We start from the raw sequence: 27,458 nt of genomic DNA, 5'->3' as shown, positions 1-27,458 counted from the left end.
GAATTATCTTGAGCTGACAGAAGCCAGTGAGGAATAGTTACCCCTTTGATTAAAGTATAGCAGAGGGCCAGTTTCAAATGCTCTAACCCTTCACTTTCCTCAACATTTTTTAAATTATTGTTTTTATTTGAGCTGTATAATATCTTGTAAAGAGTATAAAACTGATTGTAAATCGATCTCTGTTTTCCATAAAAAATAATTTGTGAGCTGTATTTTTTTAGTGTTGTGTTTCAGAACCTCTTTCTGCATTCTGGAATTAGGATCATTGAATCGTCCATTAATTGGAGATGAAAGGGAAAAATACTCATAAAAGCAAGTTGCAGCTGTGTGTTTACAGAGAGGTGAGCTGAGGTGAGACTGCAGAATCCTGGAAAAGTTTTATCCAATATCTGGGAGCAGCCCCTGTTCCCTGCTGCTGAGGAAAGATGAAGCCCTACTTTGTCCCCAATAAAAGAATTGTCAGGACTGTAGGAAGTTTCCTTACCTTTCACTTAAAGCACATTGTATTCATCTTTGGCTCTGTTTTGTGACTAGTATGGAAAATGGGGAAACAGAGCAATACCATTTTGTATTTTATTTATGTTTTTAACACCTATGGACATGTGTGCATTTCCTAAATGACAGAGCTGCAGTTTTACCCCACATCAGGAACTGCAGCTTGAAAATGTCTGGCTGAGTCAGGGGTGGTGCTGTGGGCTAGCTGGCTGACTGATGGGCTAGTGGGCCAAAATTGAGCCTTGGTTTCATCCACCTGCCCACATCATTGGCTTTCCACTCCGAGCCTCTGCAGCCGGACAAATGCGTTCCATGGTTTGAGCTCAGTGAAACCAAACACGAACAAGTGCCAACACCCAGGACAGGCACCAGGACAGTGATCCCACCTGCTGCTTTGGGAATATTTACACCAGGGATTTTGCTGTAACTCAGTAAATTTGATTCCAAAATTTGTTTCCAGCAGTGTCTGTGTGAGCGTGTCCTTAAGGCAGCTCCACTAACGAATGGAGGAGGCTCTTGAGAGAATCAAAGAGTGGATTTATGTTTCAGGGATAAATATTACTACAAGGTAGCCTCGTGTTCTCTTAGGAAGAGCCAGGATTCTCCAAAAATTGTCACACAGCACCATCTTCTGAGCAGAGCCTGAATGGCAAACCAAGCCTGAGCTGAGCTCAGGTCTCGCTCAAACCCCCAGGGCTCAAGATTCAGGCAGGACTGAGGGATGAGAAAACTTTTATCCAATTTACTGAGGAAGAGGAATCATCATTAAGAAATGAGTCTGAGTGTCATGTCTGCTCTCAGTGAAAAATTCATGGGCAAACATCAAGCAGCTCTAAGGAAATTCACACTGAAATATCCTGTGTGGAAATTGCAGAATGTGTGACCCTGTCAGGGAAAACATCTTGTGTTACTGCCTGGATTGAACAAATCCTTACCCAGTTCCTATAAGCTTTGCAGGCAGGCTGTTCACTCCTTGGTTTGTACCATTTGAAGACACCCAGTACTAATCAATTGAGATTGTGCTTTAGTATAAGTGTGCAAGAAAATAAAAATTATATTCTATCAGGAAAATAATTAATTTTCATTGTGACAGCTCTAAATAGCTCTAATATTGCTTTCCTCCAGGTATCACTACTAAAGTTCTGGGAGGGACTTTTCTGGGCTTATCCTCTTGGCCTAAAGATTTCCTGTTAGACAGAGACGTGGTCAGGTTTCATCTCCAGCCTTTTCCAGAACTAATTTCATGGATAAGTGATATCCCTGCTCCCCATACATTGTATTTACATAAAGTATCATTGCTGCTGCAGTTCATGTAGAGGTTATCACCCAAACCCTCCAATTCTCTTGCTGTCTTTCCTTCCACCTTCCTGTTAAGAGCCCAGTTTCCTTCTGTGGAGTGCTGGTTTCCTTTCACGTGGTTTTCCACTGTTGTACAAATAATATGGAAAAACCAAAACAAAACCCTTAAAGTTCAGTACTAAAACCACCATACCCTTCCCATCCCTTCCCTTCTCCCCATACCTTTATTTATCTTGGTGTTGTTAATATAATATTCAACCAAAATATTTCTGTAAGATGCAGTCTTAAATATAAAATTGAAAAGTGAACTTGTAACTGCAGCCTTGCCATAGAAATAGAAATGAGACCCTCCCATCTCATAGCACACACATGCAAATATTCACATTCTCTGCCTCAGAGACTGGGGTTCATGCTAGGAAGAGCCACTGAATTTATTAAACTGATAAATAGAGATGCTTTCTGCAAGCTAAAAACATGACTTCTTTTTTTTTTTTTGCCTTATGATATTTTTTACATAATCAAACCTCATGACACGATTTCTTTAGAGAGTTGTAAAGAAAAACAAGAAGTGTTCTAATACTCCTTTTGAACCTTTATTAAAATGCAGAAATGGCAGTGTGTATTTGGAGAGATGTTTAAGGGGATTGTTTATATCCAACTGTTTTCCCTAAGTGTTTCATGTCTTGTTTACTGATAGGGCATTTAATAAAATTTGCAGGCTGAGGAGGGGACGAAGGCTGGGGAGTTCTGTGTCATCTCTCCTGTGTGGTTGGATTAAGGAGCTGTACATTGAGCAGGTTTTTGGAGATGGGTTTATATTTATAAACCTCTCTATTGGCTCAGGGGCCATGCCTGCTTTCTCTCATTTAGGCTTCTGTCTTCTTTTTCCCAAGAAATCTTCAAATTCCCTGCAAAGGCTCAGAGGATCAGGGCCATTGGCACTGGTAGTCTGTCAGTCTGTCCTGATGTGCCTCTTGCACATGTTGCCATCAGCTGCATGGTTTTTGTATCATTTTTATGTTAGAATTTTTTAAATGACCATTCAATTCCAGTGCTTTCCAAAGAAGACTAAAACCCACAATGCTGTGCTGGTTACTGGAAGCAGTGGTGTGCTGTTTCAGGAGAAAAGCATTGTTCAAAGCCTGAAAAAGCAGCAGTGACCGTCTCCCTGCATCCTCACAAATCCTTGTTCTTACAAAAGATTGTGCATAGCTGTTGCAGGACCAAAGCAGGATGGCAAAGAATGGGGGGAAAATGTTAGAATTTGTGATGTTGATGTGTAAAATTGAGTGTTTGCTGCAAGAAGATGTTCTGGGGAGGTCAGACAGCTTCCCTGTGGGACAAGGAGAGAGGAGCAGCATCCACCTCCCATTCCCAGTGTGCTGGGCAGGGTCTCTGTCTGTGCTTGGCCCTTGTGTTTGCTTCAGATTCTTGATCTGCTGGGAAATTAAAATATTTCCTTCCTCTAATGTGACTTCTGGAACCCATGAGCTGGTTTAGGGTTCATTCCCCATTTGCTTGGCAGGATGGATTTTGTGCATCTTTTGTTCTCATAAAGTACAAAAAGGAGATTGATGTTTCTGCATCTTCTAGTTTTGAGAGGGTGTAAAATAAAGACCAGAAAGTTGTTAAAATATAGTCCAAATTTTCTTAGCAGAGAAAGTAAAGTTTATTTGAATGTAGCATGCTATATATATATAAACATAATTGATTTTTAAAGTTAAAAATGTTCTTCTTTTTATAAATATGCTTATGAGATTTTTTTCTTTAGAGGCATTCAATAGGTTTAATACTATAAATTTGTTTTAAAATAACATGTTGCTAAAATCTGAAAACACAGTATTCTATCAGGAATGTTGGTCTACACATTCAGAGATTTTTTTCTCTGTCCTGAATTTTCTGGTACTGACAAAACAACATAACAAACACTGAGGTGGATACTGAGCAAATATTGTGCTTTACAGCATAGAATATCTTACATACATTCTTTTTTCTAGAATACAATTTCAGAATTTGAAATTATTAAAAAAAAAGAAATTAAAGCAAAACAGTAGAAATTGGCACACAAAAAGAAAATATCATGCATGTGGAATACTATGTGCTGTTTTCAGGTGATCCTTTTCCTGTTTGTTCTTGATTCTTATTATTCCACTAATTCCAGCTGGAACATAAACATGTTTAAATAAATGGTATCTAATGTTACACAGTGGGTGTGGTTTATTCCTCACCATTTTTCTACTGTACATCAGAGAAAGCTGGTAATCTTCAGCTGAGGTCAAAGATTGTCATATCAATATGATATAAACATTTCATTTTGTAACTTATATCCAAGGAATGTAATTATGTGATTGTTTTAAGATTTAATGCACAGTTATTATCCCAAGAATAGTCAGATCAGTTTAACACACACTGACAGATGGTTAGTGGGTAAAGAGAAATCCATGAATAACCTGACACACAGAGCAGCATGGAAACATCACAAATCTTTGCACTGAAAATGATTGCAAATTACATTTGCATTATGTTTTGACAAAAGAGATTTCTTTCTGCTGGCACACAATAGCATAAAGGTACCTTAACCCTACACGAAATTAACTTGAATTATTCAATTCAATACACTGCTAAAAATGGATATTCCGTCACAGTTCTAGCAGTGCTGGATGGAAAATAAACAAATTGCTTCTCTGATTTGATCTTAAAGTTTATTTAGGAGTTTAATTTCCGAATATAGAAATTAAGTTGCTTCTGCAGAAAATATTCTGTTGACAGTAATATTTAAGAGCAAATATTTCTTTTTGTGCAGTTCCCTGTTGGAGGTGTTTCACAGTAATTTTAATTTCCTTAAAGTATAAAAGCTTTTTTATTTTGTAAACTTTAGCATTCCTGACAACATAGAAAGAAAAAAGTTTCTGAAATCTTATACACATCTCTCACTGCTCCATTTTATAAATAACAGATACACTTTTGTAACAAACCCAAACCATACAAACATTTAAACGATTTTACTGGATTTTATGAATTAGGCATAATAAAGTAATTCACTTCTGCAAAGTTTTCTGATTTTTGGGAAGCAGGAAGACACTCCTGTGCTGTAACGGTGTGATGGCTCAGGGATGAATATTGGCTGTAAGGGAGGGCTGCTGAGGTGTGTGCAGTCTGTGCTGTCCTGGGAAGGTTTCTTGGTTTCTGAGACTCCCCTCAGTTCAGTTTCATGATAATTTACAGTCCTCAGGGCAACTTCACAACAACAACACATGCTCCAGCCCTGCCAATGTTGACAGGAACTTCCTAGAAAAGAAAAGGAAAAAGGAAAAGAAAAAGGAACAAACATTTTTAGTAGCGTGCTATGGATAGGACTAGAAGAAATTACTTTCATATTAATAGGAAAGAAAATTGTTTATTCAAGCTGATGTAATGCTAAAAAAATTAGATTTAACTAAGGTATGAAAACACAGATTGGGCTTTTTTGCAAAATTCAGCAGCCCTGGGTTACAAGGGCACAGCCTGGTGTTGTTCCCTTGACATATTCAAAAAGCCTTCACATCCAATATTCCAAAACCACAGATTGAGTGGCTGCAAAAGCATCTTGGCAGTCCGGGCATTTCCTTTTGTTCTCAGTGGAGAGGGCCATAAATATGAAAGTTTGAGGGTGCCTCCAGAAGGGGGAATTGCTGACGATTGAGTCAACAATTCAACAGTGACTCTAAGCACTTAAAACCCAAAGTGATTTGTGCAATCTGGTTTGCTTGCCCATGCATTTCCTCCACCCCCAGTCTGAAAAGTTTTACGTGGTTACTTTACAGGAGAGGAAGTTGATATTTTATCCAAGCCCACCTACAGCATTGCTGCATCCCGACGTGTCGTTTTCCACCAAACCGGCGATAATTTTACAATTATTTGGACAGAATTATTCCCAGCTGCTGAGAGAGCCCCTATCACTTCTGAGGCATCACTTGTGCTCCCTTTACCTCTGTCCACTCGTTGTTCTGAGCATCGTAGGACTCCACAGTGTCCAGGTAGGAGTGGCCATCGTAGCCCCCCACGGCATAGAGCCGGTCCCCCAGGGGACAGATCCCAACCGCGTCCCGCGCCACGCTCAGCGGGGCCACCGTGGTCCAGGCGTCTGTTTTGGGGTCATACCTGGGGAAATTGGGGATCAAAGTCAGCAAAAGGCATGCTGGAAGCATGCTTCAAATTTAATTTGCTGATATTCTGTATGCTTGTTTTCTCCTGTGTTGCTGTTTGGATTACACTCAGAAGAACTGAGATGTGATTTAGTTTTTGATTCATCCACAGCAGGGGCCACTGTGGTCCAGGCATAAGTTTTTGGGGTCATACCTGGGAAAATTGGGGATCAAATTCAGCAAAAGGCATGCTGGAGGCACATTTCAAATTTAAATTGCTGATATTCGCTTGCTTTCCCTTGTGTTGCTGTCTGAGTTACACCAGGAATGAGCACAACTGAGATGTGATTTAGTTTTTGATTCATTCTCTACAGGGGCCACTGTGGTCCCTGCATCTGTTTTGGGGTCATACCTGGGAAAATTGGGGATCAAATTCAGCAAAAGGCATGCTGGAGGCACATTTCAAATTTAAATTGCTGATATTCGCTTGCTTTTCCCTGTGTTGCTGTTTGGGTCACACTCAGTAGAACTGAGATGTGATTCAGTTTTTTATTTAGCCACTAGAGGGGCCTTCTAGCACATGGAAATACCCGTTTTCACATTTTGATTACAGTCTCTCCATCTCAATTACATTAAGTCATCAACACATTTTAAACACAAATGGGACCTGAGGGAATGATAGCATGGCCACAAGTTGACTCAGCAAAGTTAATTTCAATATATTCTTATTTTCTTCCTCTGAAAATCTTTTGGTTTTCTGTTCATTGTCAGAATGAATGTTTTCAGAGAAGTTTACCATAAAAGAAGTTAAATATCTTGTGTAGTAGCTCCACGTTTCTCACATGAAATGCATGGCAGCGTCTTACATTAATATTGATTTTACTTCTGATCTATTCCAGTATAAATTGCAGTGAATTCCAGGCAGTTCCTGCTTTACCCCATCTAACTGAGAACAGAATTTGGCACTTGTTGCTCACAGCAGGGTTTAACACCTGCTCAGTTTTCCTTTCTTTTCCCCAGATGACAAGATTTTGTTATATTTCTTACTTTTTTTATCAGTATCAGTCAAATTATTGGAAGAACAACTGAGAAGTATTTCATTCCTACAGCACATGGCACAAGCAGGCTAAACCTGAGTTCTGGCACTTGAGAAATAGAAAGTTCACACGTTGAATTTGCCCCAGTACTTCAATTGCTTTTACCTGACTCTTGGGTAGCTCAGGCAGAAGGGAGGAATTTGCTGCTGAGGTTTAATTCTTTTGTTACCACTAAAGTGTTGGAAATCAGTTATTCCTGCCCTAAATACTATTTTTAAAAGGCAGAATGTGTTTTACAAACACAACATTACAATGGTGAAGAGAATTTATTCTATAATCCCTTCCTGGAATGTAAACAGAAAAAAAAAATTAAAAATATTCAGAATCATAGTAATAATTTCTTACCTTTCCACACAGTCGGACAGGCGGGAGCAGTGGTTGGAGGCAGGAGCATCGTGGCCTCCCACAGCATACAAAAACCCGTTGTAGGTGGCCACACCAACCCCTCCTCTCCTCTTGGACATGGGGGCACACAGACTCCACTTGTTGGTGTGAGGGTCAAAACACTCCATGGATTTCAGGCAGGAGCTCCCATCTCTCCCTCCGACGGCGTACAGCCTGGGATAATGACCCACAAGCAGGAAAACAATTTCAGTCTTTATTCTCCCACTGACAAGAATTTTATCTGGCTGACTTCACTCTAAAATTGTCATTACTCCCGTTATTTGCTGTGCTTTGGAGCTGCCTTGGCTCAAAGGTTTTTATGTGTTATATGAAGTTGTATTCTTCACTTGCAGTGGAAATGTTCAAGCAGCCACATGTGAAAATTAGCATTAAAAATACCAGGTTCTCTAAATGTGGGTAACAGAAAGTATTGAATTGAAAGATGATGCATATGTTTGAAATATATGGTAGCATTCCCTGGGACAGGGTTACAGAATATTTGACATTTTATCACATTAAAAATTTCTGCTGGGCAGTTAACTTGAATAACTTCATTAGATAACAAAAGATATATATAAAACATATATTAAATATATTTTCCTCCAAGTCTGTATTTAAGAAAATTTCTCATCAGAAGGCACCACCTTGAATCATTTCGTCTGTTAGCCCAAAGGCACTTAGCAAACAACTGGAGATTTAAACAGCTGAAGTCAGGGCAACTTTTAGGGATAAATTGCGGTAATTCCTGTTAAAAAATGTTGGGGCAACTTTTAGGGATAAATTATGGTAACCCATGTTAAAAAACATCAGAGTTTTTGGCTTTTTGTCAATGAATTCAAAAACACCTGAACTTCTTTCTGGTCTCAAGCTAACTTGGATGGAATGTAACATAAGATGTGTTCAGGTGTTGAGTGTGCTCCTTTTTCCACTCCCTTTCAGACCCTTTTTATTGTTTTCTGCCATGAAATTGAATTTGTTTAGTGCAGCTTATTAGAGACCTAGGGAACACGTGAACAAGCCCAGAGTAAATCAAGTAAACCAGACAAGCTGAATTTTCCTTTAGAAGTGCCTGTTTTATTCCAGAAACTTTAAAAGCTTTCAGACTTCTCTGGTGCATATTTTTACCTGTGAGATTCTTGACCAACATTAGAATAATAAAAAATCCCCAACTCTCCTAACGTTTGTTCACTTGATAAAATTGACTTTGGTCGTGCAGTTTGTTGTCTGATCCATACAGAACTTGAGGCTTTGATTTAATATCTTTTCACATCTTGCCACTGATACAGCCTGCTTGTTTACACAGCTTTCACAGGGCAAGGAAATCTCTGTATATACAAAGGGGTTGGTTGGGATCCTTTGTTTTCCATAACATGTCTACAAACACAGTGGTGTTCCCCATTCTCTAAGGAAAAGATCAAATATAGCACCATTGACTGATGTTTTCAATGGATCATTTATTGGTACAAAAGTGCTGCTCCACAGATATGTAAAGGCTTTTTTGGTGGGGCTGAACAGGAAAAAATATGGTGTGATTTAGGGAAACAGGAAAAGGAGAAGCATTCTCTTGGTTGGATCACAGCAGTAGCACTGAGTGATGGACATTTGATCTCCTGGTATGCCAGAAATTACATCAGCAGACTAACAGACGTGATTTAAGCCCTGCTGGAGACAGTTTGTATCAGCAATGATTGGGAGCAGAGGCAGGATCGGGCTGATTTCCTCTCTGACAAAGTGGTTTCCTGCATGCTGCTGCTGTGGAAGGCACCAACAGGAGTTTCTGGTGGAGTTTCTGCTGAGAACATTTCCTCTGAGGTACAGCAGGGCCCTGGAGAGGCACTCCTGCCTCTCTTGGACTTGTGAGCTGCCCTTTGAATCCTGCCTGGTATGAATGCAAACCCCCAGCTTGCATTTACAAATATCCCTTTGCTGGCATCTTTGTTCCTGCCTTTTATCCTGCTCTTTCTCAGGAATTTACAAAGTGATCAGGGAAGCCAGTGGCAAAGTGCCAGGTCTGTAACTGAGTGTTCCCAGCCCCTACAAACTGCTAAGAGTTTGCAACAGGTTTGAACAAGAAATGTTGGCTCAAACCATATTCTCCATAACCTGAGGCCTTTTACAAGGCTTTTGTAAGATCCACACATTTGTCTGCTCCCATGTAAAAGTGTTTGAGGGGCCTTAGCATCTTGGCAGAATGTTTAAATACATTAGCACTTGGTTTTATGTATTTAAGCAAGAGATGGAGGGCGCAGCTAATCTGGATAGGATAAGATTTATAAATTTATAAGAGGCTGTTTATTCCATACCTAATTAATAAACTCATCTTCTTTCTGTTAAACATATCATATAGCTTCAACATTTTAAAAATTGGATGTGAATTTGTATGACAAAGGAAAGACTTCCTTTCCATACACATTAAGTCTACTTAGACACAATGATTTTAAAGTGTAAACATAAACTTGGAATATTTTTTTAAGTAGTTGATTTTATATCCCATATGTTATATTCTAGGTAAAATCCTGACGTACATGCAATAACATTTTCACCTTGCTGTAATTTAAAACGTGTTTCCAACCTGACTGCAAGGCTGACATCCATTTACCACACACCTTTCTTATTTCTGCACATTAGATTTTCCCTTTGTTTCCTTGGGGCCATGAATAACCACAAACCTAAAAACACAACTCAAGGAGCTGCATTTCCAAGGAGGGCAGCAAAGGGGAGCCCAGAGGGAGGTTTTGCTGGTGCCATACTTGCTGTTGAGGGCTGCGACCCCGACGGTGCTGCGCGGGGTGGACATGCTGGCCACGTAATTCCACTGCCGTGCCTGCGGGTCCCAGCGCTCCACTGTGTTCAGGTAACTCCACCCATCGTGGCCTCCAACTGCATACATGGGTCCTTCCAGCATCGCCACTCCTTGAGAGAGGGAATGAGGGACAAATTATCTCGCGGTTTCCGTGACCGGTGGCGCGCTCATCCCGTGCGTTAATTCCCCGTGTGCAGATAAGCAATTTCAACTGGTATTAAAAGATCTGAAAGCTGCCTTTTCATTTGGAAGAATAAATAAAGATAAACAAGCACTTCACATGCAGCGTTCTGCTAAATAACCATTATCTTTTGCCAGAAGATTAGAGGAAAGCTGCTTTAGCTCTGGTGTTCTCTTCTTGGACTTTTATCTCTTTCACTTCTGGCGACCTTGCTCTGAAACAAATTTGAGCCCCTAACTGGGAAATGATATTATTCTCCTACAAAAAGGCAAAACTTGAGTCAGACAATGAAAAATATGCCCGAACCAACAACCTCTCCTAATTCTGAGCCAGCTGAAGCTCTGTAGTGCTGCCAGCACGAGCCAGGGTGGGTGGGCAGCTGGCTGCCCTTCCCAGCTACAGCACCACAACATTTTAATGCCTTTTGGATAAGAGCTGGCTCCTATCTGCTGTCCTTGAGGCACAGGAGAGCCAGCTTGGCTGTCACTGCAAAGCTCTGTGTGGACAAATCCTGGGCTATTGTGCCTCTCCAGAGAAGAGCTTTGGTGCCTTCCCTTTGGGAGCTGCTGCTGCTCTTTGCTCCCTTTGTTGGGTGAGGAGAAATGTTTCAATCCAGCTGCTTAAAAGTTTTCTAAATCTGTCTTTCAGGCCTAAATACACATGGCCTGATTTCTTCAAAAGCTCCACAGAATCTCCTTGAAGGTAACAGGGGCTCTGAGTGTGAGGCAGCTTTGCCAACCAGGCACAGACTGAAGCCAAACTTGGAGCACTCAGATTTATGGCTGTGACCTACTAGTCAGGGAGAATTATGTCCCTGCAGTCAGGAATTATAAAGATTTCAATGAAAATTATTCCATCTGTTTGGTCTTCTTCCCCTTTGCCACCTACTAGTATTTGGATGCATAAATTTTGTGCTCTAGCTGGTAAGAGCCTTATACTGCCCCTTCTCTGCCAAGCAGTGGAGAAGGTGACCCAGGCCACAAAGGTTTGCCAAATTATTCTGGATCAATCTTCCTCTATTATCCATAAAAATAAAATTATTCCATGTCATTTGAACCTACGGATGATTTCAAGCAATACCTGTCTCTGTAACGTAAAATAAGCCAGATTTTTCATAAGGTCTGGGATATATAAATTGTTCAGGAATCATCATCAGATGTTACAATCTACTCAGCTATAAACTTAGCCTTATTTTTTTTATATTTCTGGAAATAAATTCTAGATTTCATATTCATATTATTCCTTCAGTGTGAATAATATTAAGGATTATTTTGCAGTAGAAACTCCACAGATACTAAGCCATGGCAGAGCTCTGTAATACTTCTTGTAATTACATTAGAACTGTTGAAGTTGTACTTTTTTCCATGCACTGTTTTCTTCAGTGTGGTAATGTCCTAATCTGAATTGCAGAGGTGATTGATTTCTCTAGGCTTAATTCATAATTTATAAAAGAAATAAAGTAAAATCAGGTTGTTATTGTATTGTAAATACAATATTGTATTTGTAAATACAAATTGTATCCCTTGACCACTGAATCATGCAAAGAACTGATTATTTTCACTCTAGATTATATTTTGGATATTTTGGAATTTCCTACAAGCGAAATTAACTCTGGAAGACCAGCGCCAGTTATGTGAATACAAACAAAATCATAAAATTATGGCAATTATCAAATCTCTCTCTGAAAAAATGTCATCTGCAAGTATCTCTGTGTTACAGGGTGCTGCCAGAAGTTTTCTCAACATCTGTGCGAGCTGGGAGTTGTCTGCAGAGGCAGAGCCCCTCTTACCCAGGCCGTGCCTGTGTGTTGACATCGGGGGCATCACAGTCCACGCCTTGGTGACAGGGTTGAAGCACTCGACAATGTTGGAGGTTTTGAGGCCATCCCTGCCCCCCACGATGTAGAGCTTGTTGTCAATCACTGCCACCCCAAACTGCAGCCTCCGGCCGTTCATGGTCCCGATTTGGATCCAGCTGTTGGTCCTGAGGTCGTATTTCTCAATTGTGGTGGTGCCTGTGAAAGACAGAGACAGCCATGGAGGGAGCAGCACTCAGCAACCAGCTCTAAACATGGGTAAATCATAAAATATTGGAATGTTGTGCGTGAGGTTTTGCTGTGAACTTCATTCTAATGTGAAGCAAGGGAGAAAGCTGCATTAATTGCACGCAGGATTGGCAAATTTATGAGAAGGTGCTGGTGGCAAGAAAGGGGGAATTTTATTGAGGCAATTTTTGTAGCACTGCAAATTTTGGAGGTCAGTTAAATCTGTTTCTTAAATGTCATGAGAGTAGGGGGTTTGTGGGTTTGTTTTGGGGTTTTTTATATTCCTTATGAATACAGTGCCTCAAACAATCTACTCTTAATCACGTTTGTGCCTAAAGCATCAGTGATATTAAAACCAGACTCTGTGTATGTCTGAGGAGCTGGACAAGCATCTTCAGGAGTCCTGTGGGTATTTTCCCTTTTAGGATGGAGTCAGGCAGAGGACAGGGTTGTGTGTGAGTGCACCCCTGGCTCCCACAGGTATCTTCCCTGAGGCTCACCTGTGCAGCAGCCCTGCAGGAGCAGTCACACATCAGCCACATTTCCCATTTCTTTCAGGCCACTGGCCCTCCTGTAAGGTTTTTACTGAATCTCTTCATAAAGCACGAACTCTCTGCCACTCAGCACTGACACTTCTCCATGCACTGGCTCCCAGCATCACTCAGGAGCCATAATTGCTCCTCTGAGAGCTGCTCAGCACGGCGAGGGCACGGCTCACTGAGATCCAAGGCAGAATTGCCAGTGCACCCTGGAGCTCAAATTCAGCCCAGTCAAATGCAACCAGATGAGGAAAACAGAGCTCATTTCTTCTTCCTTGACTGGGATTTGAGACCAGACAAGTGGTGTTTTGAAGATAACAACAGGCAGTTTGTGGCTAAGAAATTCTTTTTTACAACAGGAAAACAGCCATGCAACAAAGCAGAAGAGAAAGATAGGATTTGGTTTAGAGATCTGTTAGAGATCAGCCGATGTACTCCAGAAATTCAGTGAAATAAGAGTTTATCTCATGCTATCTTTTATCTATATATTTTTCCACATGCATAGGTTGGGAAAGAAACTACCAGCTCCATCTGCAATAAAAGACAGAAATTCTGCTTTCTCCCCTTTATTCAGAGCAGCTAGGTTTCTTTGCCTGCTCTTTCCATCTTGTTATTCTGTTTGCTACTCTTTGCTTTGATTCTCTCTCATTTATTCTATGCTAATACGAGAGTGCCCCAAAGTTCTCCACTTCAAAGGAAATCTCTCACACTAACTAAAACACAGGGAACACGCAGTCAGGTTTAAGTGTGTTCAGACATACCCTGTGGGCTGTGATTTTTACAGAGGCTGGAAGATTTGAAAGTCACAAAACCGAACGTGGTTTAGGCACATTCCCATTTTTTTCAAAATTCCAGCCCAAAAGCACTTCTTTGATCTTCTTTTGATCATTGGGATTTGAGACCTGTCTTCATATTCCACCTGAGATAAGCACAGAGGCAAACCTGGCATTGCCTGGTGTCTGCCTTTATCACAGGCAGTGTGTTACTGCCAGGGGTGGAGAGATCCTTCTCAGAGCTCTTCCTCCAGTGCATCCTGGTGCCTTTCTGCTGTTTCTTTATCTCCCAGCCCAGCCCAGGCTCCAGATGTGAGTCAGAGCTGTGGAGGACAGCAGGGAGGAGCAGAAGTGCTGCTCTTCTTACCCATCCAAAGGCAAAAGTTCAAACAATTGGCTTCGCTCCAAGGTGAGAAGAGAGGCACCAGGAAGTGCAGATGTTGACTGAAATAGCCCTTTCTTTGCATAACCTTTGCTAGGAAGAAAATTGTACTCCTTATTTTAGGGGAAGGTTGTTTCAAGATTACCTGGTTGTCTGATATAATTCATAAACACTCAGTACCGCTAATGAATCTACTTAATTGCAGCAGATTAACTCCAATTTGCTAAATTGTCCTAGGAATGAGTGTTTTCATGTTGTGCTGGTGATGAACGTGTGTTCTGCACTTGATTTGATTGCACAGAGATAGGGAGGCAGCTCTGCAAGGTCTCTCACACTGGGAAAAATCAGTTGTCAGCAGCTTTTTGCAAACCATGAAATGGATTATCTTCTTTGTGATTCTATTAAAAGTGAACCCACACAGCTAAAAGTAATTCCGTGCAGCAAGTCGCTAGACTTTAAACTAATTAGAGTTCTCTGGCTCCAAGCTGTGGGTTTGAAGTTGAGGTTCCTGGAGAAAATGATTTAATATTCTGCCTCCTAAATAGAATAGAGCGATGTTTAAAGCTGTAACCTGATTGCAGTTGTGGAAATCAAATCATAGAAACTGGAATATTTTTATTATAATTAACTTTTGGTTACAAAGCTGAAAAAAAAGCCTGTGTATGAAGTCCTGAAAAAAGTCTGCTTTCATGAAAAATACAAATCCACCTGAAATGTTATAATAAGGACTTACAAGCATTAGGTAAGAGTTCTCTGTAGTTCAGTGATGCTTTTTGGTTTTTATTTTTCTGCTTCTTTGAAATCTTAGGTTTTTCACTTTGTCAGAATACAGACCACAAGGTTCAATATTAAACAAATCTTGAAACATTTTAAATATTTACTTTTTCTTCTGATTTGTAAATTCAACCGTTTTCCTCAAAAATTCACACTAAGTTTAATTTTAAAAATCACCATACGAATCAAACTTCTTTAATCTTCACTTAAATATAAGTGTATTGTTTATAATATGATTTGTGCAAGAAGAACTTCTGACAGAGAGGATTCTGTTCTCTGATTTGTTTTTTCTCCTTTTTTTACCCCTAAATCAATATTTTCCCATGGAAAATACTGAAATAAAAGTCATATATTGCCTGGGTGTCTGTAATACAGTTAATTAATCCAATCAAATTAACTTGTGGGCTCACCTTTAGTGGCATCCATGCCTCCCACAGCATAAAGGGCACCCACTGTGGATTTTCTGGGCTTGGTCCGAGGGCTCTGCATCATGGAGCGTCTCTCTGGCAGCAGGTGATACTTCATGGCCTCCATGAGGAGCTTCTGGCACTCAAGGTCATCTGCAAACATTGGGCTGTTTTCTAGATCAGCCAGCAGCTAAGAAATGGGGGGAAAAGCATCTTGATATACAGCTAAATCATTAGAATTGCATGTACTTGAATAATTGAAGTATTTGTAGCTCCAAATGCTCATTTTGAGCTTGTGTTTTGCTGGGATCTCTGCTTTGATGCAAGCAAAACTATATAAAGGTGGGGGAAAGGTCTATGAGTGTGGTGGCTCTGATTCATTTTTTCCTACCTCTTTATTTTAACTTTTAAAAAAAGTTAAAATCAGTAATTTGTAGTACTGCACACTCTGAATTCAAAACTCATTCTGGTGTAAATAAATCTAACAGAGCATACTGGACATCTCTGTGAATATTAGAAGATATTAAATGTATTTCCAATGAAGTGTATATAGTACTTTTATATATTATTTAAGGTACAATATTTGCAGCATCAGTCATGTAGATTCATTAAATGTTCTGACTGACAGTCTTGATATTCTGTATCCATTTCTGAGGAGATGTAAAAGTTCCTCTATGCCACAGACACAGCAGTGTCACCTGTCCATGTCCAGGATGTCCAGCTCTGGAGCTTGATGGATGAATTGTCTTTTTCAGAATAAAGGGACAAGTAATGTCTCTGCTCAGAATTGCCAGCAATAATTTAGGCCCTTTTATATTTGTCTTCTTTTCATGTCAATGAAGAAAAAAGCATTGTGGCTTATCTGTCCTGCAGTTTGGTAAATCTAAAGAAATATCTTTGCATGGTATCTAAATTGCTGTGCTATTAGAGGAGAGGTATTGCAAACCAACAAAGGAGCACTTGGCTTTTGGAATAGACTGACATTTTCTAGAGGTAATTCTGAGCTTGGTAATTACACTGACACTGGGAGATTGATTTTCATGTGTGTTTTTAAAAAATGAAGATATATACTATATCATTAAAAAAAATTAAAGGGTGAAAAATACCAATAATTTCCAGTCCAAACCAGACCCTTTCCCACAAAACTCTTCTCTCTGCCTGCAGGATGCTCAAGGCAAGCCCTTCAGCTGGCAGAGCTCCCTGCCAGCCCTGGCATCCTACCTGGGGTGGCAGCAGGGGCAGTCTGATGTAGGACAGGAGCATCCCCAGGTCCCTCTGTCGGTTTTGGAGGTCGTGCCTCACCCACATCATCAGGGCCTGGAAAATTGCCTCTTCGTCCGGCACGTTGATGTCGTCACTAGACAAGAGCTTGGCAATTTCATTAGCTGGGAGCAAAAGAAATTCCTGGTTTTTTATTACTTCTATGAAGTGTTCCTAAAAATAAAAGGAGATTTCAGTGCACTGGTGATTTTCACAGGTAGAAATAGCTTTTTCTTAAGTGATGTGGGCTTTGTGAATATTTCATTCCTGTTCAGTTCCACAATACAGGGACATGCTGTGGATATTCTAAAGATCACTGAATGTCCTCCTACCATTCAAGACAGGTTTGGGTTGCTTTTTGCTGGCCTGCCCTTGCAGAACTGAGCAGTAATGCTCATCTGCACACCACCATGCTGCAGATGTCTTTGTCAGGCTTCTTGTCAGCCTGTCCTGGCTTAGGGATTTGCCACTGGCACTTCTGTTCATCAGTGTGATCTTAGCACTGGGTAGAAATACCATGTGAAGATGTAATGTGCATTTTAGAAATGCCAAGTGGGTATTCAAATAAAATGTGTTCCTACTGCTGCAGATTTAAAGGTTTTGAGCCAATTACACAGAAACCTTCCAATCCTTTTGCAATGAGCTGTGCCAGCTGTTGGCTGTGTAACTCTGCTCCTAGGGCAGAAAATACAAATACAGAAAATACAGCAAAGGAAATTCAGCTCACTTTTCTAACAGCACTATTTGGGCAATACAAAGTTGGACAAATCCCAATGAAGGGTTCTCAGCCTTACTGCTGTGATAAAACTCCCCAACTCCAAAAGTTACCACATGTATTAAATACCTGGAGTCATTCATAGAATTATTTTTCATTTTAAAAAAATTGTATAATCGAGTTACAACAATATCAATATCAATATCAATATCAATATCAATATATATGGTATCAAATATATATTATCTCTTTCCCTATCAAATTCCAAAGGAAAAAGAAATTTTGTGAAGAGAGAGAAGGGGTTACGTTACTTGCAAAGAGATGCTTGTAGGGATTCATGACTGCATTTGAAACAGAATTTTTATTTCTGTACCTAGAATTAATATATCTTCTTGAGGAACCAGATTGAAATAGGGCAGTTGAAGAAATTTTAGTAACTGATATTTTATTGTTTGTTTTCAGCAGTTTCTTCACTTTCTGTACCTCCTTTCAAATGTAACCAGGATGCAAAAACTGAAGTATCAGTGATTAAAGGAGATGTCAACTTTGGTCTGTTATGCATATCCTGCTTTAATATTTGTGACATTCAGAGAACAGGGACAGGAAGGCCAGTCCACTTCTAGTTACAAATATAGCTCAAGTTGTTTATCAGAATGAGCTCTATCTGCACGAAAAGACACCAGGCAGGAAACTGTTAATACCCTGCCTCAGTGGCCAAAGTATTGAAGGGGAAGGTCCCCATTGTGTCTGGTTTTATTGAATGGATCTGGTGTTTACAGCACATCTGAAAATGTAATGGGCTCTGTATTTACAGAACTTTCTGGTCTTTGTCCTAAGTCACACATTTTCACCAACATGAAACAAACCTGAATTCTTTACTTATCTCCTCCACAATTTTTATGTGTTTATGCATTGTTGTGATCTCCTGTTCTCTAAAGGTTTTTTGTTATGTCACTGCAAGGGTTTGAAGCAGAATTTTATTTCAGAGGTGCAGGTTTCCTCTTTTCTTTCTAATCTGTCAGTAGCAAAGGTGGTGAGTGAGTTTATGGTCCAGGTCCTGTTTCATGGCAGCATTTTCAGTCTGCTCCATGCAAGAACAGGAGGTGGTTCCAGAGGTGCTAGAAGTTGTTTTCAAGGAAAATAGTATAAAACTTATGCCCAGTGTCATAGAGTCATCATGGTCCTTCATTTTAGGAAGTTCTTAATGACTCAACTCTCAAATCTGTGACACATTTAAAAAAATAATAAAGGTTTAACTCCTGGGAAAGACTGCAGGATTCAAATAGTTTAAAAAAATATATAAACAAAAATTATTGTCATAATCTCTTTGTTGTTTATTGTCTCAAAATCTCTTACTGTCGTAAAATCATAAATCCAACCATATGATTTTATTTCAGTTTTGCAGAAATCTGAACCACAATTTTAAAAGCCTGAAGCTGCCCCCCACGCTCTCACACTGGTGGGAGGAAAGAGGCAACAGCAGAGGGGGATTTCCTGATTTTGGATGAGTATGAAAAGGTTTGGAACAGCAAGGACAACTCTGTTTAATACAGGCTGAGCAAATCTCTATCTTGAATGCCCCATTTCAAGCAGTGAAATGTAAAGGGGATGTAATTGCTGCTGAACCATTCACTGCTGTGAGAGGGGGAGCACAGGCAGTGCCCCCTCACCCTCACCAGTGGACAGGCACAATTCCTTGCTGGAGTGTTCTCAGCATTATGAAGCCTCTAAACATCCTCCACTAATATTCCAAGCATCAAGCTGCCATGGGTCTCCTAACAGTGGTTCTTTTTATATCTGTTTAGCTGTAGCAGTTGCCATTCTTTTTGTGTTTTAAGCTGTGATAGCACATTGTGTTGCCCTGAATATTCATCCCTTAATTTGGTTTCATAGCAAGTTATCTCACTTCTCTGTTTCCCATGCTGTGAATATTCATTTCTAGCTTGGAGCCAGAGGAGGATTATGTTCCAGTCAGGGACGTGCTTCTTTTTAGCATTCCAAATCTTTCCAATACGTTCTTTATTTTGACTCTTTTAATGCGTGTCTCACCTTAAAATCAGCTTTAGGATTTTCTTTGTGTGGAATCAAAGGCATAGGGATGGCCCAGTGCTGTTTGTCCCTGGCCACGAGCCGTGTTAAGGCTCTGTTACATTTTTTGGCACGAGCAGGTACCACTATAACGCAAATTTAACTGAGGACAACTTTCCACAAGGCAAAACTCTGAGATGGGGGACAGCAGGAGTGAGTATTTCTGTGTGTGTTTGTGGCTGCCAAGGCACTGCCCTTACCATGGTGTAGGTGTGGGCCACCTTGAGGAGCTCGGTGCAGCCCTGGGCGTCCCCGAAGGAGCGGATCCCCAGGCAGTTGGAAGGGTGCAGCTGCTTCATCAGGAAGTTGCAGCACACCTCAATCACCTGGGACAGCTGCAGGAGGCACGCAGCAGCCAGCAAACTCTCTATAGTGTCTTCCTTTAACTCCAGGATACCTGGGCGGATTTCAGTTAGGAAAAAAAAAAAAAAAAGAAAAAAAAATATAAGTAATTTCCCTTGTATTTTCATTATTTAAAAGTTCATTGCTCTTTGGCTGTTCTCTGAAAAAGAAAACACTCTAGTTCACAAATTTATTAATTCATTTTCCTATCTTGATGAAGGATTCTTTAAACTTAAAGATAGTTTAACTTACAGGATTTGGGGGATTTTGAATATAACGATTGGGACATTTTTATTGGAACTTTAACAGCTTTAGACCCCATCTGGATTGTAAAAAAGGATAAAAAGAAAATAGTGATTGGGGTAAAAAGCTTTCCCAAAACAGGGCTCTGAGTAACCTGGTCTTGTGGAAGGTGTCAAGGATGGAGGTGGATGTTTATTAAACTCCCTTCCAACCCAGAGCATGAAAATTCATCTATTAATGAACAAAAACAATACATATAATATTTCCATGAGCAGAACTTCAGTGTGAGAAGCTGGGGAGTGTGGCAGTCAGCCTGACCAGTATTCAAGGTCAGGCATCCATCACTGAAGAAGAATTATACCCAACCCTAAACCTAGGAGACATTTCTTTAAGCTGTGGTGACCCCAGAAAACGAGTTCCAAAGAGTTATGGGATTGCCTATGTTAATACCTCATACATATTCCTAACCCTCATTTCCTAGATAATTATCACCACTCACAATTCCTAGAATGTTCTCCCTTTCTTGTATCCCCTCAGCTGATGGAATGTTCCACCCAGTTCACCACCCCTTATTCCACCTCTGCACCACCTTTCCCTGTACCCATTGGGTCCTAACCTCAACTCCACCCTCTCTCTTGCCCCATATTTATACCCTGGACCTCCCTTTATCTTTGTCTTTGACCACTGGCTCCTCCTTGTCCCCTTGGTCACTGCATTTGGATTTTTGGGCCTCGTCTCACATTTACTTCCATTATTATTAAATTGTTTTATGTTGTTGATCGCGGTCGTCATACCGCTCTTCTTTCATTTTGCCACTTTTGCCCTGATATCTGGGAACCCTAAAAAGTATTGTGGGGGCCACCCTGGATGCCAGGAGGAGCAGCTGTGGGGCAGGGTTACCTGTGTAGGCATAGTGCACCAGCGCCTTCAGCGCCTCGGGCTCCACTCCTTCCATCTTGATCTCCTCCTGCTTCGCTTCCCGCACGTCGCTGGTGAACATCGCAGCAAAGTAATCAGAAACTGCGCTGAGAACCAGCCTGCAGGGGAGGCAGGGGCAGCAGGACAGCAAATTACCTCATCAGCTCAACACCAGGCAGAAAATCCAGCGCTGTGGCGTTAGCAATTGTGTGTACAACGGAAATGATTAGTACAGGACTCAAATCTTACAGCAGCGAGCAGTGAAGTTAAAAGAGTAATTAGTAATCTAATTTTCTCCCAGAGTGCTTATCTGGGCAGATTTTCTTTGCTGTAGTTTGACAGCAGCAAGAAGAGAGGGTGGACAGTGCCAGTGGTTTGCATTTGAATTTCATTGTGTTTAAAATAATAGATATGAAAGATTAATCACGTGGTTTTATTCCACATCAGCTGGGGCCCTAATTATAGTAACTCTTCATTCATAACCAACCAGGGTACTCATGAATTGAATTTTTTGGACAATTCAGGCTTAAAGGAGCTGTACCTGTGGGCTGGAATCTTTTGGTCACCAGCGATGAGGAGCACATCACAGAGCTGCTTCTGCTGCAGGTAATTCTCCATTTTACGGAAGGTTTGCTCCGCGTGGTTCGTGGACTGGAAATACTCGTCAGAGCCATTGGTGCTCATCCCCAGAGAGCTGCTGGTGGTGGACAGCCTGCCAGGGACAGAGGCAGGGATGAGCACAGTGTTAGAAATACATTATAAATGCTAATTACACTGATTTTTGTTCAAAAGGCAGCACAGAAATTGTTAAAATTATAAAAGTCACACGATCCTGGTCTTACCGTGCCTTGCTCCAGCTTTTTCTCTTGATATTTAGAAGTTTTCATTCATAAACCTGCATGTAAACTGTATTTCACTGCAGTGATGTGGTGCTACTGATTTGTCTGCTCCCATCAGTTTGGAGTGGATGGATTGTTTGCACAGCACTGGGCTGATAAATGCAGCCTCCTGAGCACCCACAAACAGAATCCTTAAAAAACCCCACTTTCCTATCACACTGATGGCTAAAATACCTCATATGGTATGAAATGTTGGATATTACATCTTCAGGTTTTATTTCTGATCTCTTCTTTATTTGTCCATTAAATTACTTGACTCAGTAGTAATGAATCTGAAGACAATTTAATGAGTACCATAAAATTCTAGAGAAATTTCCAAATTAAAAGCTCATGGAACCTGTACATTGCATGGCCTTTAAAATCTGAATGCAAATAATGGAGACAAATTAATTTCTCTGCCTGTCACAGAAATGTACCATATAAATTTATTCCTCCCACTCCAGAATTCTGTTATCTTTCCCACTTGTAGAAAACACATATTGTTGTTTTGAAACATCATTCCTTACAGCCTTTAAATATGGATTTTGATGTGGATTGCAACACCTTTCTGACACTTCCTTAGAAAATTCTTTATTTTTCTATTAATCTGTTTCTAGTAAATAACAATGTATTGCTATAAATGTATATCACAAAGTTTGAAAATGCTGCAATATTTAGCACTTCTTTAGCTAAAAATTATTTAGAAAAACATCTTCTCTGTTTAATATCATATTGTTTTAAATTTCCAAGCCCAACAGGGAAATAATGACAGCTGGTTGACTCAATTTCCTGGTTGTCTTTGATATTGTTAATGCAAATTTGTAAATGATTAGGAGAGATCTCTTCATGAAATTAGCGTATTAAATTTAGCAGAATATTGGATTCCATCCACAATTTAGCATCTAGTCCAGAAAACAGAGAAATAAAAAAGGGTAAGTTGAATTGGTAGTATCAGAAAATAGAGATGTTAGATCATGCATCTTCAACGAGCATACCTCATTATATAGCTCATAGAATTCAAGGGAAATAATTAGAAATCAAATTATAATGTAATATTCAATTGAGCCACAGCAGTTTTCCAACCCCTCTGCAAAACATTACTGTCTTTATTACAATTTCAAATCCATTTTAGCTCAGCTTAGTTTAGTTTTAAAGGAAAAGGGGAAAACCAAGTTCTCCTCTAATGTGTTTCCTTTGTCATTTAGGACTTACAAAAATGAATTTGTCTCAGTGTGTTTAATGACTCCACTTTTTTATTTGTTTTCTTTCAATGCTTCAGAGACAATGACAAAGCTGCAAAATTGGATTATAAGCTCATTAGTTTTGTATCAGCTACTGGATGCCAAATTCATACTTTGGAATGTTTTGCTATTTACCCCTTAAGTATCCTTTAATGTTTTCCAGAAAATTGTTTTTTGAAAATATCTTTTTTTTAGATTCAATATATCCACTCTAAGTGTTGTACATTGCACTTAGCCTTGATGTTTGCAGAAAAAACTCAAATAATACTCAACCATCTCTATTGTAAATAGACAGTACTGGCTGTGTGGAATAAATAATTCCCCAGAGCATGTATTTATTTGTGGCTAGAGAATCATTTCCAAGGGAGTGAAATTCTAATTATTTCATTGAGTCTTGGGTACTTTTTTCAGAAGTTTAGTGGAGTCACATTTGACTACAGCATAAAAACTATTAATATAATTAATTATTTCAAAGGCAAAGGTCTTCAGAGACTGAAAAATACTGGAAGCAAAAGCAAGTTCTCCATTAAAATTAATAATATAATTTCTGGTTTATCTTTAGCAGTTGATTCAAAATGGTAGATATATTATGGAGGGGAAAAATTAAATTCAAAGATAAATATTTATATATTTTCCTTGGTGTATGACTGTCAGACTCAAATATTGACCTTCAGAGTGTGGTGCTGGGTAATGATGAACTAAAGAAGTCAGAGATGAAAATGCCCTAAAGGAAGGAGTCACGGAAAAACCCTGGAGTCTGATGTGGAATCCTGGCAGAGGATGCTGAGGGTGTAGCACAGATAAAAATTTATTCCTATAAAATGTCCACAAGTTTGGACAAACAAAAGCTGAGTATGCAGGAATAAAAGTTTCCAAAAGTGCATTAGTCAGGAAGGAAAATATCAATTATTTGGTCAGAAGAATCAAGAACCCAAATTGTTTCATGTCACCTTTGTGTTGGTGTTCACTGGGATGAGGAGCTGTAATTAGCATTCCTAATAATGGCTTAAAACATGGATTAGCCTGGAGAGACAAATCTGTATTTAAATTATTCCCAAATCGCTGAGTTCTATGAATTTCATTTTAGGTAGAGAGCCAACTGAAATGATCCCAGAGTTTTCTTGTAAAGGATTTGTGAAGGATAGTCAAAATATGGCCCCATATGTTAAAAGAAACATGGAATTTTGAAACAGACAGACAATACAAACTAAAAACTTGAAGAAATAATCAAAAAGCATTAAGAGTCTCAGTGATAAGAGGGCCATAAATACCAACCAGCGTGGTTGGTCATAGTGAATCATGTCAGAACATTGTATTTTATTCTTTTTTTTTCATGGTACCAAAGCTTACTGGGAGAAAAACATGAATTGTCAGAAGTCATCTCGCCTTTTGGATAGCTTCTGACACTATTTCACATGACATTTTCAAAATCGAGCTGGGATGGCAGGTTTGAAGTGCAATAAATACAAGAGATATGAATAATGTGTTTAGCCATGCTTGAAATCTGTCAGGGATTCAGTTCCAAAGGCAGACAAGGTGCTGAGACATTGCAGGCAAATCCTGCTCCTGCTGCTGCTCCATCATTTTGGCGTGCTAGAAAGAGGGTTTAATTGTTATCAGTATTTAATTGTTCTTGTGGGTATTTCACAGCAAGGCAAAAAGGTTTTTGGGAACTGATTTTGAATTTAGAGAGGGATCTTCACCCTTGTCCTCATTAAACTTTAGAGAAATTTTTACTTTTCAAAGAGCTGCTTAGATCTCTGTTCAAATAATTGCCTGAATGAAACACAGGGGAGGAAATGACAGGTAACAGCAAGGTTGTACTGGATCCTAGTAAAGCCAGGACTCAAAAATGGTGTGTGGAGGTAAAATTCCATCTTTTCTGTAATCAGAATTGATGTCATGAGTTTTGTGATTCATTCTAGGCCTAAAATTATTTAAATTTCTGAATTATGTTAAATTTATTTTCTGTCATAATGAAGAGCTCTTCACATTAATCAGCAGAGCACTCTTCATTAATCAGTATATAAAGGATAAATCCAGATTTCCTCATTATTTAATTAAATGCAATAACACATAAATGCCATTTATTTGCCATGTCCTTTTTAAAATTCAGTGTTTTATTAAACTTCATTCAGTGTGCCTGTGGCCAAAACCAGGAAGCAAACCTGATGATAAGGAAGCTTAGAAGCATAATATTGTATGAAAACAAGGTGATTTATTAAAATATTTTAATTTTGTTGGTGTTGATGAGGCTGTCATTAACATTTTTATGGTGAACATTTCACAGGTGTTTGTTGAATGTACCTATTCAAGATGCTAATATTTGTGAAATTCAGTTTAACCAAGTTCAGTTATTGGTGCCACTCAGAGATTTAAATTTGGGGTGTCCTTCCCTGTGCTCTGTAAATCCCACCAGCAAACTGGGACCAGTGAGGGGCCCCATGGATCTCAGCTCTGTGCCAAGGCAAAACTGCAGCTCCACCAGTTCAGTTTGTTTGTGCAGCAACACTTCCAGGGCAGCTCATCATTTTTCTTTTCTCTCTTTTATTTTTGCTGGTTTAAGAGAAGTGCAGCTCAGCCCCTTTCCCCAGACAGCTCCGTCCTGCCCAGCCCTGTGAGCTCTGCCCCTCTGCATGGGGCTGCTGAGAAAACTCTTTTCCCACAAAAATCACAGCATCTGTCACAGCTAAACCCCAGCAGCTGGCTGAGAATAGAAAATATTTCAGTTAGGAAGACATTTCTGAACACAGATAAAACAATGATAAACTTGATGTGCTTGTATTAATTGATGCTGATAAAATTGTAGCACAGCAGTAACTGTCCCAGGCTCTGCCTTGAAATTCCTGCTGCAGGCATCTTTATTTTTCATTCTTTATTGTGAAGTTTTTAGTGTATGTGCAACAACATTTGTCCTAGAAGAGTATGGGAAATTGCTGGTGACTGTTGAGGTTGTAACATTAACACAAGGTTATAATAACGATAGAAAATTATGTACTAATGAAGAGATAAGTCATCAAAATTTATAATTTATTTCAGTTAATGGAGAAGCTCCTGCCTTCCCAACTAAACTGAAAGCTCTAGCAATTCCTTTAGAGCTTGGAGCTCTTGAAACTGCCTGCTTTTAGCAATTTTTTATTGCTAGGGTTAATATAAACCTGCCACTTCTCTCAGCCAGTGTTAGCTAAAATAACTTTTCCCATTTGGGATTACAAGTGTAAATGTGCATATTATTAACTGCAAAACACTGGAACCAGTTTTTCAGTGCCAGTTTGAGTCTTGTGCTTCCCCCAGACATGACAATGTACAGACAGATGTCATCATGATTCATATCAGGATGAGTTCAGGCTATGATATTTTAAATCCTCCTAGGAATAGAAATCAGGGTTTTGTTGGGGTAATTCCAGTGGAAAATGGAAGCTTGCACCAAAGTCAGAGCTCCTGAGCCCTTTGTGCCTTCTCTCAGCTGTGGCCACATCACAATTTTGAGGAACAAAGATGAGTCCACCCAAACACTCCCCTCAGTAAGCTGTTTCCCTTTGCAAATTGTATAGTTGTTATTTTTTAACAGAGGAATTACAAAATTATTTTGCAGTCTCTGCAGGTTAGTGTGTGAACTCTCTTGATTATTGATCTTTTTCTACTTTTTCTGCTGTTGAAAGATCTCATGTCTACAGAAGAGTTTTATGCTCACTGTTTGTTTTATGCAGATAATTAAGAAATTGAATAATCCTATGTCCATAGAAAGGAGCTTCTAATGGTTCTCTACCTGGTACAGAACTAATCTGAACATGAAACTTTGCTAAAAACATTCTAATGCATGACAAAAACACAGATTTCTGTGGCATGGAAATTGGAGCTGAAGCGATATCTAATCATCCTGGAGAGAGCACTGCCTGCACAGCCTGAGTGTTTTATTTAATAGAAATGTGTCTATGTTCAGGGATGAAGTGTCTCAGACAAATCATTTCAATTAATGCCACTTTAAATCACCATTCAAGAACATTATCCTCCAGGAGAATTAACACTGCATTCATTTAAATTGTGCAATAAAGAGTAACTGAGTGAAACCTTTCAGGTGAAAGGATAGGAGTATTTTATATATTATCATTTTAAAGTTATCCTTTCTTCTGGTAATGCCAAGTGGTCACTGCAATGTATGAATTACAAACTCACATGGTTGTGTTGGAGAGAAATTAAAACTGAAGGAGAAACTCAGGGAGGATGAGCACTTCTTACTCAACATCCTGGGAGCAAGAGCTAATCTTTCTAAAGAACAAAAAATTATGTGACCAGAAGGCATGATATACCACGATTTCGAGCTGTCAGAGTGTACAAAATGAGAAATAATGGTTTAATGCTGGATCTGAGCCTGTGGCATTTTTCTTTAGAGGACATAGAAAACAAAATACAGGCCAATGGCAAAAAGAATGGTTTTCACTCCAAGCAAAGCTATTGCCAAATGAAACTA

The 27,458-nt window shown here is 39.6% G+C and overlaps 1 protein-coding gene across 2 annotated transcripts in view; it reads right to left on the bottom strand.

The window, feature by feature from the left end:
• Window positions 1–3,439: 3,439 nt before the first annotated feature.
• KLHL4 (kelch like family member 4) overlaps window positions 3,440–27,458 on the bottom strand; it is a 36,960-nt gene continuing 12,941 nt past the window's right edge. The window contains exons 2-11 of one of the 2 annotated variants that reach the window (XM_033072443.2): window positions 21,410–21,580; window positions 20,851–20,987; window positions 19,566–19,762; window positions 16,524–16,736; window positions 15,306–15,492; window positions 12,173–12,397; window positions 10,150–10,312; window positions 7,361–7,573; window positions 5,763–5,934; window positions 3,440–5,082 (exon numbers count right to left, since the gene is read on the bottom strand). In XM_033072443.2, coding sequence (XP_032928334.1) covers window positions 5,023–5,082; window positions 5,763–5,934; window positions 7,361–7,573; window positions 10,150–10,312; window positions 12,173–12,397; window positions 15,306–15,492; window positions 16,524–16,736; window positions 19,566–19,762; window positions 20,851–20,987; window positions 21,410–21,580 — 1,738 coding nt within the window. In that variant the 3' untranslated portion in view covers window positions 3,440–5,022. Of the gene's footprint in view, window positions 5,083–5,762; window positions 5,935–5,956; window positions 6,331–7,360; window positions 7,574–10,149; window positions 10,313–12,172; window positions 12,398–15,305; window positions 15,493–16,523; window positions 16,737–19,565; window positions 19,763–20,850; window positions 20,988–21,409; window positions 21,581–27,458 lie in introns of those variants that run through there. The other variant, XM_033072444.2, reaches the window with a different exon arrangement.

This window comes from Catharus ustulatus, chromosome 14 (genome assembly GCF_009819885.2).
Source record: "Catharus ustulatus isolate bCatUst1 chromosome 14, bCatUst1.pri.v2, whole genome shotgun sequence".
Taxonomy (NCBI): Eukaryota; Metazoa; Chordata; class Aves; order Passeriformes; family Turdidae; genus Catharus; species Catharus ustulatus.
The sequence above is the reverse complement of the archived record's forward strand: the minus strand, read 5'-3'. Positions and strand labels throughout refer to the sequence as shown.